A 17,626-nucleotide genomic window follows, 5' to 3' on the forward strand; every position below is an offset into this window, starting at 1 on the left:
GTAAAAAAAAAGAAAAAAGAAATAGTCTTGATAAGTGCTTATGAAAGAACCGTGTGAGGGCAAAATTAAATAGATGTGAAAACATCTGAATGAAGTTAATAGCAGGCGGTGCTGACTGTTTTGAATAAGGAGAAAACAAGTTATTTTCCTTTAAAATACTACAGTGGCTTTCTCCAAGCTGCAGCTGAAGCTTTTCTCTCGGTGTGTGTGTGTGTTTAGAAACAGAGGATTGGACATCCTGAACAGTCAGCCATGGTGGTAGAGTTTGAACTTGAACAGTGTTGTTGGTTGGAGGGTGAATGGCTGGGTGTTTGTTATAGCAGACCTGTCTGGGGAAAAGTTCACCGCTGTTTCTTATATCCATCGGGTCCTTGCACGTGGCTGAACTCTTCATCAAGAAAACATCCGCAGGAGATGTTTCCTTGAATTATTTTTTTTGTAATCTCTTTCAGCTAATTGCTTTTTTTTTTTCCCGAACATCTTTTCTCGCTTTTGTTTATCCTGCGGTTCATGGCCATCAATGCGATGTCCAAATTATGGATAAGCCAATTGGAAGCGATATCAAACCGCTCTGGTCGTCTGTGGATGTTTCCCAGAGCTTTATTGCATGTCTTTCCCCTGTTTTGACGATAAAATATACATTTTAGTTTCACCCTGTTGAGTTTAGCAAAAACACGCAGGTATTACACTGTCTTTGATCACACACTCGCCAACCAAATAAACTCAATAAACCTCATGAGTCAGGGAGTCAGCTTTTGTTCAGCCATTGAACCGATTCCTGGCAGCTTCCTCTCTTGTGCCTGTGATTTTTTTTTTTTTTTCCTTTCTTTCTTTCTTTCTTTGTCCGGCGGTTGTTCCTGCGAGCGACACAGAATTGTGTGCTCCCCGTTCAGTGGCTTTCCAGAGGTGATGGACCTTAATTCAGAGCTTCCCGGAAACGGCGCGGGTGTTATGGCAGGCCGCTGTCAGTCAGGTCGGGCCGCGTGCTGACAGAGGCAGGAGGGATCAGCCCTCAACTGTCCTTCACTCGTGAAAGAGCCCGATCCAGAGGTCACACGGCTCCCGCGTCTGTCTGCCTGTGTGTGTGTGTGTGTGTGTGTGTGTGTGTGTGTGTGTGTGTGTGTGTGTGTGTGTTTGAGTCTAACCAGCTCATCCTGAAGCAGGATATAGGAGTGCTAAGAATACACACAACTTCGGATGCTCTGTGCTTGACTGCAGTGTGTGATATACGCTTTCTACCGGTGTTACCCCGTCAAAGCCTGACGTGTGCGTGTGTGAGAAACCATGACTGCCCTGGTTTTTTTCTTTTTTCTTTTTTTTTTTTTTTTTTTTTTTGCATGTGTCCATGTGTGTGTTGAAACCCCGGCCTGGTGTGTAATTGTGTTTAGTTCCTCTTCTCCTCACTCATGACATGTTGATGTTCTGGCATCCTGCACGGTTGGTTTGATGCTGTCATTGTCCTGACAGGGAGACTCTGGCCGGCCGCGGCGGAGGCCAGGTGGACTGTCGGGGGAGTTTGGGAATACGGCATTGATTGCCAGCGAGTCTCCACTTCGCGGAGTGTCTTTCCATTAGATTTACATCGAAACGGCCAAACTTGAGCCATGTGTGGAGATGCACGGCAAGACGATGCATGCGCAGAAAGAATCGTTGACAGTCTTTTCCTGGAAGCATTGAGCCTTTGTCTGGAGTTAAAATGTGGTGCTTTCACAAAGTCGCACCTTTTCGAGCCATTTTCAATAAATTGCACATTCAGTGGCTCCGAAAATGCAACATATTTTTCAATTTTCTTGGAAACATTGACATGTAAATGAGGCAAAATGCATTTGAATATTTCATGAATAATCTTCCAGACTCTAACTCTTCTATTGTTCCATCCATCCTGTCGTCTGACTTTTTGTTAAATTAGGATGACTTAGAAATGAAATCAGTATCAGCAAACAGGTGAAAATCCAGTGTATTCTGTACCTTCCCTACATGCACTACTCTGTTCTGCTGACCGGTCATTAAATTTACATACCTTGATTTGGATTTCATTGAGTCATTCCAGAAGGGAAAAAAAAGAAAAAAAAATGTTGTTGTGTTGATTGCATGTTTAAACTGGCTTTTATAGTTTTGTTGGCTGAATTGCATTATATTCAAAGAAGACCTCACTTCTTCTCTGGCTCACAAGTGGTTGTTTCCCCACCTGGTTCTCTAAATCTCCACAGAGGTGTTTTTTTGTGGAAATCTTCCCGTACATGTGAGTTATCGGGATCTGCAGTCGAACATGGCGGTCGTAGCAGAGGCAACTGAACTCCAAAGAATGGAAGAAAAAAAAAAAGGGAAGAAGTCAACCTCAAGTCAGAAAGAATGTGCAGATGCTTTCAAATGTCCATGTGTGAAGCCACAAGCTCTTCTGTGGCTCTGGGAAGCCAGTTAGAAACCAGTGGCATAATTGCCTAATGCTTGTGTAACAAGAGGCACATTACAACCCCAGGAGGCCCGACCAGACTTGAAAGAAGTGAAGGCTGGCACTAAAGTCAGCTCAGAGCTGGCTCCTCCTCCTTACACTCAGTAGAACTGTGTTTTTTTTTTTTTTTTTTTTTTTTTTTTTTTAATTTTGTCTCCATACAATCAGTAAATAATGTATTTCATATAGATTATGAAGTGTTCCACATTCGTATTCTTGTCTTGAATACCTTAAAAAATACCATGTTTTTATGGTACTCGGGCTGTACTGATTCGTTCTATTCTGCTTGTTATGTATCGGTGGATCAGAAACTTGACACTTGCACAGAAAAAGCGACTATAATCTACTCCAGGATGAAGCCCTGCATGTTTTCGATGTCAGCGCTCCAACACAGCTGAATCTTATAATTGTGTCATCGTCAAGCTCTGCAGCGAGCCTCGGATTGACCTTATTGCAATCAGGTGTGTTGAAGCATCTCGTACAGGACAGCCATCCTCCAGGAATAGTGTTGGACGGCGCCGCCGCCGCGTTCTGCCGAGCCCACCCCGGTTATTGTCATCGTGTTGAAATGAGCAGGCCAACGGCGTGCTCTGTGTGTGTGTGTGTGTGTGTGTGTGTGTGTGTGTGTGTGTGTGGGTGGGTGTGTACGTGTGAGGATGTCAGTCACGGTGCTTCAGCTTCACATTTAAGGGGGAAACTAAAAGCCACTGTGTAGACAACTGCAGCGCGGCGGTCCCCTTTCTTGTCTTCAAATCTTAACCCGCACACACCCAGGGCAGGCCTCCAATCAGCACCCCGCCCCCGTCAATTCATCACCACGGAGCTCTCGTCGTGTTACTGAGGGGAAAAAGCATCGGCTCAACTGGACTGAAATGAAATGTCCAACTGTCAGCAGATGATGAGAAGCTAGCGTTAAAAGCATCGCAGCCCCCCTCATAATACTTCTTATTTTGGTCCCAGAGAGGCGTTTCCATGAAACTTGAGAGGAGCCTTTCAGGGCTGGTGTTATGTGCAGTTCTGTGTCGGACTGGTACAGAAGCCGGCACGCGTTAGAGACGCAGAAAAAAACCATTCGAACATCACACGGCACTGCGAGAACTCTGCATCGGCTCGTACCGACGCAGACTGGAGCCCACAAACCACACGCTGTTTATGTGTCAGTCGCACCGTCAACACAACATGATCAAACGCCGGAGCTAATATTGATTTGATTCCACAAATGTGTTTAGAAAACGCTTTTCTTTCAAAGGAATGCGCATCTCCATGCAAAACAAGCCGGGATCAAGTAAAGAAAAGTACCAGCGTTGTGAGCGTGAGTGTCCGCCCGGAGGTGCCCACCGATCACCCTGACACAACGCAGAGATCACCTCAGGACAGTATTTGTGTTGCGGCAGCCAACACCACAACTGCACAGATACATTCACACAGACACGCCGTTCAGCTCGGTCCTGAGTGTTTGTCAAGATGTCTGTCTCGTTCATTTCTACAGAACACCAGAGGAGATTTTTTTTTTGGGGGGGTTTAACACAAACATCCAAGAACAAACTGCTTTCATTTTGTTGGTCAAGTGTCTTTTTTTTTTTTTTCTTTTTTATTGAAACTTGACATTCCTCATAACTACTGCAATATTTGTAAGCATCTGCAGTGTGTTTTGTGTATGTCGGTGGGCTTTTCAGGCTTCTTTTTGTTTCGCTTTAATTTAAATTTGACTTGAGTAAGAATGCAACACAGACCACAGAGCTTAAAAACAGACCAAACATTGGATGAGATGCTGTTCATGAGCGCTCTGTCCATACTGGACGTACTAACAGCAAAGCAATTCCCATGGATCTCTAGACTTCCTCAGGCATTTTTAAGATTTTTGGGATTTCTTCGGCATTTTCTAGTGAAAACACAAAAAACTCCATCTGGTCTGGTATAAACGGACAAAACGTTGCTCGAGCTCGTCCAGACCTCTCAGGTCGTCTGGTTCAAACCGGCTTCCTCTTCCCAGAGTCAGAACCAAACGTGCAGCTGCTGCTTCTGGTTTTCTTTCATGCACCAAATATTTGGAACAACCTCCCTGAAAACTGCAGGATGGCTCTGACTGCGAGTCCTGTGAGTTACTGCCGCCTTTCAGTGAAGACAGTACTGACTTTATGTTGCGTTGCATTTTTATTAACTCTTGCTGTAAGTGTGTCAGCTTAACCAGGCAGATTCTGGCACCTGAAGGTAGAAAGTCAAAGTCAGCGTGTGACTGCACATCCCATTTGCACATGCTCCATATCTCTGGTGAGCTTTAATTCATCCCTTTTGTCTCAGAGCTGGAAGTCACCACATCATATATTATATACAGTAAGTATAGGAGACATTAATTAGCTGCTTTGCTGATTGTCAGAGGGATACAATTGCCAGATGGTAATTCTAGTTAATTTTTATTCTCCGACCCTACTTTTGCAGCACTAGTTCTATAGCACAACGCTCCAAGTATCCCTTTGATGGGTGTGCAGAGTTACATTATTTCCATACTGTGTGTGATGAAGGTAAAAGGAGGAGTGCGCTCTTCAGTGGCCACATTTGAAACACAAGAACATCCGATTCTTAATTTCAGCTGAACTGCCAAGTCACCTCACAGGATGTTTTGGAGCTTTTCCGAGCTTCTTCCTCACCTTTCTCCCTGCACTTTCCCCTGTGCTCTCCTCCTCCTCCTGTTTCCCCCTGCGCGCCCCTCTCTCCAGTAATCTCTCTCCTCTCTCTGCAGGATGTTGTTGAACATTTTCTACATCTGCCCTCCTCTGTTCTCTGCTTCCCACTGTATCCGAGCCGCTCGCTGCTCCCTCTCGTCTGTCTCCCCGGTCAGCTCACAGGATGCTGTAGAGCATTTCCTGCCACCAGGGCGACAGGAAAGAAACAGAGTGCAGCCTGTTTGATGTGCTATCTCCTCTAATTCTTTACACCTGGACTGTTTTCGCCGCAGATTTTCTGCTCTACAGAAGCACTACGTGTTCTCCGTTCTCAGTTCCCTCTTCATGTTCTGTTCTGCATACTCCTGATTGATAAACACCCCCCACTGCTGCTTCTTTTATTATTATTTTTCTTTTAATCTGTCTCTTTCTCCGTGTTCTTTTTTCCAAATTAAAAGTCCTCGGTGCCTACAGCTGTTTGAAAGTCAGCACGGCGGTCAGATGTTTGGACACCGTGTTGTTTGAATGCCATATTTTCACAGCGCTGCCTGTTTAGAGTTGTGGTTTGTCAGGAGCCTGGCCTGCAGGGCCCACTTCCTTCTCCCTGTTGTGGATTTGCTGTACCAAAACACAGAGCGGTGAGAAAGGGGAAAGAAGGAATGAGATACTCAGAAAGGGAGGAGAGCATAAAGGAGGATACACAAAGACAGGGAGAACATGATTTCAAAGAGAAATATGCGAGGATGTCATGTAGACAGACAACAAATGAGGTGTTTCGGGAAAAGAAAACCCTTAATGGAGGTTGTTCTTCCTTTACAGAGGGAAAATATGTTTTCTCTCACCGTCTACCTTTTCATGTTTAACCCACCGTTCTGCAACCACTGGAGTTCAAATTATCTCTTCAATCTGTGTCTCACAGAAGCAGTTTCCTGTATTTTTTATCTGATCCATGACTTTCGTCTCCTTCTGCTTCTCCCTCTCGTTTTGTGGTTCTGACATTGTGCACGGTTTCTTATTGGAACAAGGTGCATTGCTCAGAAACAGAAACGGCCTGAAGCTGATTCTTACAGAACACTGTCACTGCGCAGCCACTTCCAAGTCCTCTTCTAATTGTCTGCAGATCCCTGGGATGCCATCTCCACTACCTCTGCTATAGCGTTATGGGATGTCAGTGATACCTTTGCAGAAAAGTGCTGTTGTTGTTTGTCTTTTCTGCGAGGAAACCCTTGTTTATACACAGCGTTTTCAAGTGAAAATGGAAAACTTCCGTTGCGTTTTGGGCATCTGTTTACATGAACATAGTGCTTGGAGGCACTCAAAATGCATCTATTTCATCTCCTTGGAGACAGGTGGAAACAAGTTTTCTGAAACGCTGTAAGTAAATGAAATGGTTCTTCTACTCAAGCACAAATGTACAATAACAAGAGTGTTTTCCTCCAGTGTCATGCCTTCTAGTCCGTATTCTCCTGGATTTGGCAGTTTTGCAGTAACAATCAGAATAACAATCCCACTTCATCTTCTTATCCATATGAAAGTCTGCGTCGTCACCATTGCTAATGTTTATAGTGTATTGTTCTTTCCTGCATATGGTTTCTTTACAATGACAAACAGCGGCCACTAGTGGCCCGACATGAAACTACATTGTTTTCAGCATTTCAGAAATTATGCACTTTCCACTAGAAACATTACCATCCTCTCTCACACTGGCCCTCTAGTGTATTTCCTGATGGGTATGTAATTTGACACCAGCTTCATCTTCTCTCTGAGTGGAAAAAAGAAATACCTTACCATAAATAGAATTCTGTGGCAAACCGTGGGGACCAAGTACTCACAAAAGTCTAAATTTCCTCTTCAAAGGAGTAACTTAAACATGTGGTCAACCTCATCCTTTGACACTTTTGATACTAACACCAAACACTGATGTTATGTGGGTGACAGAAATGTGGAAAGGCATAATGAATCCCTTTTAGGTTCCATTTCTGTCTCCCATCTGCCCTGCGACGACTCAACAGCATCACTCGGTGAATTAGATAACCACACGAGCGCTCTCCGCCTTTATGCTGCGATATCCTCGGTTTGAGGGGGAAAGCGGGGAAATCTCCCATATAGAAATGTCACTTTGTATAAATACACTGGGTTTGGATAAATCTGAGATCCGCTTCAGAATTATAAACATTGGCTCCACAGTCATTCACAGCGGAGGAAGAATTAGCTGATGTCGGAAGCATGTGTGCCCCAGATTATTGTAATTATTTTATGCAGTTTTTCCTTGCTGACACTAAAGTATTTGGACACTATCTCGCAAGAAAAGTCTGCAGTCCTGGCTGGGCAGCGCCACGAGCTTCTCAAAGTCGGACCTGCCTCTTCTCAACAGCTTGTGATTTTTACACAAGTTTTTCATTTAATTACTTGGGAGCTTCCAGCAGCAAGTTTTTGTATTTGGTTTCATTCTCCCTTTTGTTTGCCGGAAAGAAATGTGAATGGGAACAAAATGTTGTTTAAGGTCAAGGCAAACAGCAATGAGAGGGACCTACTGTTTCAGCCATCCGATTACATGTTTGTTCAGCCTGCCCGCCTAACCTGTAGCATACGCTAAGCTAATCAAACATGGCCATCATTTCCCCTCCTTTGTTTAGGAAAGTTTTTATTCTCCATCCGAAGAAGGATGCGGCCTTGATATGTAATCTAGATGCTTTAAACATTTGTCAGAATTCAATAATTGCTGTAAACAACGTGTAATCAACTTCAAAGTGCCCTGCCAAAGACACTCACTTTCACAGATAGGAACGAGCATCTTCAAACCGGCTCGACAACACGCCTGCCTGTAAGCTAATGCGAACCAGCTTGACGACACTAAGCCGCTTAATCAATAACAAGTGGAAAAAAACAGTAGTGGTTCATGCAGTTGGATCCATAAAATGAGCCTAATTTTACAGCTCCATAAAACACCCTTCTTGCCGGAGCACGAGTTGAACAATTTATGTGCAGAAGTAAATCACGAGGAACACTCTAAAGATCGCAACGTTGGGCTCATTTCGCAGAGAAAATATATGTAGCGTGCACGGCTGCCTGTGAAGACTGTATTTAGGCTGACGCTTTTACTTGTATTTTAAACTGTTGTCCTGTCATCATTTTGGATTGCTACCCATGAGCTATATAACATATAAGACATCTAATAGAGAGAATAAGGAGACATATCACCCAAGTTACATCTGTATTCTTCCACTTTTTGGTTCTTCAAGAGAACTGAGGCTCATCATGCTGTAGGACTGTGAGAAAAGTGAGGGATGTTATCCTTTTAGCACATGATTGCACTCATGTCAGAGGCACATGGAACCATTTCAGTCCCTTCATTTGTGAAGGACCCTTTCAGATCCGTCTCCTGGGTGCATTCTAGTGTTACATGACAGAGCTGCAGTGCTTCACGATACAGACATGTTTTGAACTTTGCAAATGAAAGCAGTCACATGGTTAATTTAAAAAAAAAAAAAAAAGTAAGAAGTCCGCCCATCCTTCTTTCATTAGTTTACCCATCTTCTAAATCTTATCCAACCCAGTGGACTGTGGGTGAAGGCGGGACACAGCCTGGACAGGTCTCCATCACACCAGCTTTGCTTCACCCTCATTGCACCATAGTTACACAGTGGTGATGGTATGAACCACCATTGTAAAAATTCGACACAAGCAATAATTTGGCAACTTGCACAGTAGTTATTTGCACTTTTAGTGTTCAAATCTGCAATACTTTTACAAAAGATCAATGATCCAATACAATTACTTTAGCACTCAGAGCCAATGAAAATGTCACTTTTTGAAGACTGCTCCCAACTTGGAACTTTTTGAAAACGCTGTTACTCCGCATACAGTGAGATTTTTGTAGTTGAGAGTCACACAGAATCCATCTTTGTTGTCAGTCCATATGAACGTCCATACACTAGCCATTGTTAAAGGGACTTAAGGCAAGATTTGTGAAAAACTACACATGCATTTCCTGTTTATTCAATGGTAATGGGCCGTGAAGCATTAAAAACCTAAAATAACAGGCCAACCCGCGTATCTGTCTGTTGCCTTATACAGGCTGTGTGCCAAATAATTGGCTGCAGTTCGGGGTTCGAATTTCCCGCGCAATCGTGGGGTTGTGACGGAAATTGACGCTGTATGCGTCTCCCGGTATATTATATATTTGCTCCCGGTCTGCGAATCGAAGCACGAGCTCTTTGTCTGTCAGACCAGTGGAGACTTGGCATGTGTCACCGGAGACCCGAGACCAACTCTGAATCTGGAATCTTCCTTGAGTGAAAATGATTATTTTCCTTTAATTAGTGTAAATGTAGCATTGAGTATGGGCCTGGTCTGCGTTGACTTGATGAAGCTGTCTCTATATGAGGGTGAGCCAGATCCTTGGCCACCTCTGCCACATTCCCTGCTGCAGCCGGTTATGAATAATCTCTTCCTTGCATGTGTTTAGCAATTAATTAAAGATAAGGCCTCTCAAATTAAAATGGCTGGAGGATTACATCATTGCGAAATTGCTTGGTGGGGACAAAAATCTGGTTTCAATCGGCAGTCTGAGGAAGTCAGCAGAGCAGTCCCTTCACACCTCTGCATCAGGGACCCTCGACTGAAACTCCGGCTGACATGTTTTATAAAAGCAGCATTATATCCATGTACGGCGCGGGGAGGAAGCATATCAAATCTGTTACTGCTAACAGAGGAAGTGATTTCACAAGCACCGGCCCACTCGCTTTTATGGGAAAAATGGTAGCTTTGTCCCATGGTGACATACACATGAGCCACAGATGACCTGTAATTCTCTGCAGCGAATTCAAGTGTTTATAATGTCGGAGACGGTCTAAGATGGATGGACGCGCGCACGCACACACACACACACACACTTAGCTGTCCGTGATTTTCAGCAGCCACAGCTTCAGTCGTTCTGAAACGAGGAGCCAAGGTGCCTTTTGTCAGTAGATCCATTGCAGATGTACCTACTGTATCAAGGAATCCAGTGAGAAGTCCGTGCCCTTAAAAAGCTGGTGAATTACTGTCCCTGTTACCCAGGAATGTTCCGTGCTTAGAGCTACATGCAAGCAGAAGCAGGAGAAGAGCACACTTAAAGCTAAACAGACCAGGCAAAAAGCTCTTGTGTGTGTGTGTGTGTGTGTGTGTGTGTGTGTGTGCATGCATGTGTGAGTGAGTGAGTGCATGTGTGTGAGGCAAAGCAGAACAGAAGCAGAGGGGATGGGGACGACATCTGTGCGTTTCAATAAATGGCCCTCGCAGCGCTATTAGCCAGGACAAACTGCAGAGCACTTGAGTCTGAAATGTAAGTTTCAGAGTTGCATCAACATCCTGACTGATGCGCCGCCAAGTATATGCGATATATATATGGCTTTAAAAACACGTTTTGATATAATGTGTTAATAAATGAGTCGGTGTCCACCGTGTGATTGCAGCAAACTGTATGTTTTCACTGTACCATGAATCATGAACTATAACGAAAGATTAATAGTTTAATTTGTGCCGTCACCGGCATGTGTGAATTCCATGAAACACACAGCAGCTGAAGCCAAATGAAATAACTGCTCACTCTTCACACATGGCTTTTTTTTTCTTTTTCTTCTTCGTCTTCTTTTTTTTTTTTCTTTCTTTTTTCTAAGCAACATGGAGGTCTGATGCAAGAAGCAGATCTGGAATCAGCACATGATGAGCCTGTAAATTATACTGGCCAGACTGACATCTTTAACAGGCCATCATGGGGAGCACATGTTTGCGAGTGTCTTCACATCGAGCGCAGGCTTTGTTTATGACAATATAACTTGTGACATGTAAACTGCAGGGGAGATAAATGACGCCTGTGATTATGAAATGATGGAATCAAAGTGCAAACACTGACTTCTTGGTATACACCATGTCATTGTAAACAGAGGGCCAGTGGTGCCCTCTCTTAGCTCCTCACCACCGTGTCACGACGGTGGTATGAGCTCAAGCTAAGCCATGCTGGTTTTGTATATATAAGTAATAGTTTCCTCTAAGATCTTGTGTAAATATGATTTAATTGGTCGAGTATGAGTGTCTTTAAAGCGCAATCAGCCTAATGAATAACAGGCTTCTGTTGGGAGCAACAGTGGATATGAGTAATGCCGTTCAGCCTAAAAAACGGGGGAGATTATTGAGTTTTTGTCATGGGAGTTTGTCAGGACATCAAAAGCAGCACTTTCTGTTTATTACGTTTTGTGCCACTGAGAAACAACAAAAAAGTTGACCATAGATTGGAGTTGTACTTGACATCAAACGCTCAGTAAGTAAGTGCCTTGTTATTGCCAAGTGTGACAAATTTGGATGATTGTAGCAGCGTTGTTGTCCTGGATATTTTCTTGTTTTTCTGACTGTGTTTGACTCCCGTTGAAAGCGGTCCAGTCGTCAGAAAATCATTTTTGTTAGCGGCGGTGTAAAAAGTCCCGGAGTGGACTGGGTCTTATATTCTGCTGACTCGCCTTGTTCCACAGCACCATTTTCCCCCGCTCGCTCCGAAAGCTGCTCGCCGTTCTAATTCAGAGCCTTAATTACTATAATTGGTAGATGCAAATTAACAGCAATTGGACTTGACTGGGGTCATAAATCCACGGCTCAGAAGTTGCCGATTTTCTGGCAGTTTAGGGCAGACCACCGAAAGCAGGGGCGCTTTACTTTCTAAGTAATTGCAAGTTTCATGAATCATAATGCTTATGAATTCCCCCATCAGCGCACGCGGGCCCAGTGGGACTTCGGCTTGAGCCGCTGGGAGTCACGGCGAGCTGATTGAGAAGCCACTGTGCGGCTCTGGCTCTTCCACCAGAGAATTACCAGAGTCGTAACTGCTGGGTGCTAATGGTGTTTGGCTGGTAACACATAAAGCCGCAACGAAAAATAAAAAAATAAAACCCTCAGCTGAACACTTTTTTTTTCTCGAAATATAATTTATAGATGAGCAATGGATGAAACCAGCAATGTGCCTGTTGGATGTTACAGCATTTAAAAGAGTGGTTTCAGCCACATGAACTGACACAACGAGTCATGGATCGTTTGTACTTTACGTCTCAGGTCAAATGTAAAGTAGTGGAGGTCTCTTCTAAACAAAGTACAGAACACAAACGAAACACACAGCATCTGGAGGGAGCGGGTGCTAGTTTAGCTTGACTTGGCCGAATTAAGCATGAGATCTGAATGAAGCGTCTGCTCGGCGTGCGTGTTGCATGAGGAGAGCAGAAGCAGAGGGCCTGATCTCTCAACGCACACACACACGCATTTACATACACTCCTGCCGCCGCTGAACATGTAAGCAGACATCTATTGCATGTGATTGTTGGGGAAATGGAGTGAAAAACAGGTCCGGGGTTGCGGGTTCAGGTTGCGGGTTCCAGAGTGACGAGATCCAGAAGCCAGCGGCGCTTGGTAATACCCCGGTGCTTCCTGCCCCGCCGGCCCAGGGGCCCGAGCGCAGGGGGGATCGGGTGAAGAGTGGCTGGAGGCTGAGAGAGGAAGGTGGGAGACCGATAAAGGCCGCGGGGCCACGACACGGCCCCGAGCCCGCCGAGGGTCTCTCTGTGGGTAAGAGGCTCACACAGTCCTGCCATCGGGCCCTGAGCCCCGACCAGATCCCGGTGTGGTTTGCTTTACAGCCTTGAACCGCAGTTAGCCTCCAAGCTGGCTGCATGGCAAACCTGAACTTCTAAGATTCCATTTTTACTCTTTTTTCTGCGACCCAAGTTTTTCATTTGAGTTTTTTCGAGCTCTTCCCTGATGCCAAGGTGAAATGCAGTGGCAGTGTGAGCTTCCATGAGAGTATTTGCTGTTTATCTGTGGATGGATTAGCCATTGTGAGTTATTTCCAAAGGATTTCATGCCAATTCAATTCACAATCCCAAATCTGCTACTTGTTAAGCTCTCAGTCCTTCCATTCTCATGTCAATGTAATAGCACAAATTACAAATGCTCCCAAATGCATAGGCCCAAAGAATGGTAAACAGAGGGCAGAACATGCAATTAAATACCCATATGCCTTTGTTTTTGCTTTTTTTAAAGTATATTCTCTATTTGCAAGCTCTTTTTTGGCCCTTTGATGCATCCTTCTTTTGCACACATAACACTGGTATGTCTTCACTATTTTGTCTGTCGTTTCCCACTGGAGGATTTGGGTGGAGGGATTGACTTGGAGCGATAATATTGTTGGATCGGAGCCCTCATATTTCAGCTCTGATGCAAAATCAGCCCAGTGGCTCCTCGAAATCAAATTGGGTTTAAATTGTGTCAGAAGAGGGAGAAATGTTTTTTAAAATAATAGCCGTGAACGCCGCGAAACAGAACATTCCTATAGCGCACAGCTTTTGATCCCTTTTTATAAATAGCAGAATTTTGTCATAAAAAATAATGTTTCTGTGGTCTTTTCCTGCAATTAAAAAAAAAAAAATAGTTGGCCCGGGAACAAGGGCCGAGCTAAGTACTCGTGTTTGAGAATAATTTCCCCCTCTCTTTCTCTCTCCCCTCCTTTTCCCTCTCTGCCCGCTTCATCTGTGAAAGCATGTCATTTATGACTTGTTATTTTCATTTCGCTCCATATTTTCCAGCCGGCAGTGGCAGGCAGATGTCTGATAATGGCGCGGCACGGCCGGCAGGAGGGTGTGCTCCACCTGCCTCGCTCGCTCTGTATGTTTTTAGTTGGTCCTTGCGCGCGGCGGGCAGAGCCAGTGTCGTGCTTTCCCGAGGCATTCTCTGACTCCTCTCGGCCAGGCAGTGTGGTCTTCACATGACCAATCAAAAATGTCAAACCGCCAGCGTTTTCCCCCCACATGTACAACACCAGAATCTGGCTTCAATTATTATTGCACCCCAAGGGGAACTTCCAAAATTCCTCCCCTCCTCATTTGTCAGAAATGAAGCTCTCTCGTTTCCTGCGATTTGCTGAAATATGTCTTTTGATATTAAATCACACCGGTTTCCACTGGCTGCATGACCAAGACAAATGTTTATCATATTTATTTATGTCATTGGAGATGACCCTGCCGCTCAGCGATGCCGAGACTTGGCTGCAGACTCCCGTGTTATGTTGATTGTGAGTAAGAGAGTCTTCTAAATAAGCTGAAGTTAAGAGATAATTTGGAAAGCATATGAGGTAACTGTGGTTTGTTTAATGTGAAAAATACAGTTTAGGCTTGGGGAGGGTGATGGAGGTACTGTTACAAAAGCCCTAATGAATCTAGACTGACACATCCCACCCAAATCTTACAGAGCTCTTGGTTTGATTTATATTATACTCTGTTGATAAATGTGGTTCCAAATGTTGATTAAGGATCTGTTTCACTTGTTTGTATGTCAACAAATCCAGCTAAATCCAGTTATACACCTCTGATCTCCCATTGCCATTGTTTTTGTACTTAGTGCTTATTGTCATAACATCACGCTCTGGTAGAGAGCTTTCCCGAGTGGCTCGGGAAGGGAAACGCTATATGAAAATTGCCACTGACGTTGCCGAAACAAATAGAACTACTCATGCTGCCGCTACATCTGTAGCCATTTTAAGCCCTTATTTATACCATTTAAGCTCTCATTTGAATTCACCAGCACAAATAAACATATCATAACGAAGCGAAAGCCCTGATGTCATATGCAGATGTTGAATTTTGATTATTCCTTTTGCCTCATGAATTCGTCAGGATCTTGTCTCTCGAAGGCAAAATAGATGACATCACTTTTTCTTGGCGCTGATTGGAGCGGCGTTCGCTCGCTTTTGACTGCGGCCGCTCGAGAGCCGAGACGCAGCGCTGCTGCCCACTCCTGACATATCTCTACATCTCCTCCACCGTATAACAGGCCGTGTGTGCGGCAGGAGTGCCGTGGCTCTGCGGACCAAAATAGAAAGGCAGAGCGAGATTCACAATCTCCAGACTACTGTGCCGTCCAGCCAGGAGTGAAGCAATGTTTACTGCCAATGATAAGCTGGCATAAATCAGAACTTTATAAAAGGCAAATGATTTCACCTGAGGCCTGTGGGGTTATTTATCTGAGGCCCTGGCTGTGCGTGTACCGGAGACTTTGATTTGGTCATAAATCATTGTAGAAGAAACATGTGTTTCTAAACCACTGAAAAGCACAGGCAAGTGTTCAGTAGTGGTGAGGGCATGCATCCAGAATGCCTTTACCGGTTCACTATAACGTACTACCTGGCAGACATCAGGAGGCATGTACTCCATTGTCAGAAAGTACAACCGGACCCAATATAACTGCTGTACCAATGAATAAATGTATTCACATTTTACTCTTGGTTTATTTGGAAGTAGGTACCTGCTCCTTGAATGACTTGTTAACTACCTCCGAACACATAAAATATATTGCACAACTGAAATTAAATTTCAATTACATTGGCTTTTCCCCTTTTTATGTCCCCCACGTTGCATGCAGACCCGGTGAACTTTCAAAGCTCGAGTGTGGAGCTGATTTCAACCGTTTCTCTCCCTTGTCACCAGGCGCGCGCTGAACCTCGGCATCCTGCGGGACCCCGGATCAGAAGTGGAAGACCGTCAGTATCAGATCGATCTGCAGTGCATCAACATCGGCACTGCTCAGTGGGAGCAGCTGAAGCCCGATAAAGAAGGTGTGAAAGGCGGCGTGTCGCCAGACAGCGAGAGGAGCTCCCAGAACCCGGCGCTGGAGTGGAACATGGCCAGCAGGTCAGGACAGCAGCAGCTCCTCTGTATTCTGAACAGGTTCAAGGTACCACCATATGCCCAGGTTATTTCAATTTTCACACAAGTATTACTATTGCAACAACACAGCATCAGTAAGGTAAAACTGACCTGTCTCACGACGGTCTAATCCCAGCTCACGTTCCCTATTAGTCGGTGAACAAGCCAACTCTTAGTGAATTTTGCACGTATGTGTGGTTTCATTACAAAAACAAATAGGACCCACTAGTAGCCCAACTGGAAAGCATCGTTTTCAGCATTTCTGCTGTTTCCATGTAAATGGACATTGTTTTCAAAAATATTGTCGTCTAAACGCTCAAGTTTTTGAAAGGAAAACTCAAAAACGATGTTTTCACTTGCATCATTGTCGTTTAAAAGAGGACCTCAGTTTTTTTTTCGTGAACTTCACGCTTGAGAAACTTTAAAACTGAAGGAAATAGCTGCTAGAAATGACCTGAAAATGGTTACATTGCATGTAGTTTTTGCTCCTTCACTCAAGTACTCTTAAAGAGTCTCATATCACACAACACAAATTTACAGCTGTGGTTGTTCAACCTGCACACAATCACTTCATATAAAGAATAAACACAAACAGTATTGGGATTTAGTCTTCCAAATCTCAATCACTTTAGCTTCAACAAAATTGCTGACGATCAGTCAACATACAAATGTTGTGTATCTGAGAGGAAATCAGGCACTATCTAACTGCTTTGCCACATGCGCACCATGCACAGTCATGAATATGTAGAGCCTTCGGCAGCTTAAAAATATAGTATGTCTGACTTTCTTGTATGAATGTTCCACCCATGAGTCGGTCAGGTGCTGTATGTGTGTGATCTCCTGCGAATGTCCCAGAATTTATACCATCAGTCTTGATGTGGGAGCAGCCTGCAGTTATTGAGTTAGCTCCCTAACGTGGAGCCTCTCCATGTACAGTCATAATTACAAATGCTGTCACTTTTTTATAGACTCGGGAGCTAAAACAAGCACGAGTCTAACAGCCTGTTTGGCCCCGCATCCTTTTTTTTTTTCCCCCACTCATGTTTTGAGAGGGAACAGGCCCAAAAATCACAGAATCACAGGCAAAGAGTCCAAATGTGTTCCCTGTCAACTAAAAATAAAGCCCTGTGGAAGATTGTAGCGCAAAATCAACACAGGCCTGATTGAGACCGAGCGTTCCTGGGTCGTCGGGGCTTGGACTCAGATGCACACGGACAGTCATACACACCCATTATGAACGCTGATATTTTCTTTACTGTCTCACACAGACACTGGCGCAGATATTTGGAGCGTTGTGCGGAAAACAAAGTGATCTTTGTTTTGGGTGGCAATGATGTTGAGCCCTCAGCTTTCATAGTGTGCAGTTGCAAACCGTAAAGATGTATTGACTTGTTTTTGTTGTTTATTCTTGTTGGGTGGATCAAGTGTCATCAGAAACTGTCACCATGCAGCACTGAGGTTGGCTTCACCCTGTTCTCTCGTAGGTTTTACAACACCACAAGATAAAAGCTCATGTTAGACCCAAAACTAACGGCACCACAACCGTGGAACCACATCACTGCGAAGTGAAGCGTTTGATTTAGTACTTTCACCTTCCACAGATAATGTTCTCCTGAGCGCAACCCTGAAAATGCTCGAAACTGATACATCTACAAGTTGTAAAGTGTAAGTTAGAGTAGTTTGCATGAGCAGACAATTCCAGACTCACTGTGAGGATATATTGTCCTCTTTCGACTCTGTAGCGTGATCCAGGCTCTGGTTAGCTCTATGAGACGTATATAGCATCAAAA

The 17,626-nt window shown here is 44.3% G+C and overlaps 1 protein-coding gene across 2 annotated transcripts in view; it reads left to right on the forward strand.

The window, feature by feature from the left end:
• The window catches only part of vps13b (vacuolar protein sorting 13 homolog B), a 312,159-nt gene that overhangs the window by 182,417 nt on the left and 112,116 nt on the right, over positions 1-17,626 (forward strand). For both annotated transcript variants that reach the window (XM_030102906.1, XM_030102905.1), the window contains exon 32: positions 15,618-15,821. In XM_030102906.1, coding sequence (XP_029958766.1) covers positions 15,618-15,821 — 204 coding nt within the window. The remainder of the gene's footprint in view (positions 1-15,617; positions 15,822-17,626) is intronic.

The sequence above is a fragment of the Salarias fasciatus genome, chromosome 11 (assembly GCF_902148845.1).
Source record: "Salarias fasciatus chromosome 11, fSalaFa1.1, whole genome shotgun sequence".
NCBI classification, from domain to species: domain Eukaryota; kingdom Metazoa; phylum Chordata; class Actinopteri; order Blenniiformes; family Blenniidae; genus Salarias; species Salarias fasciatus.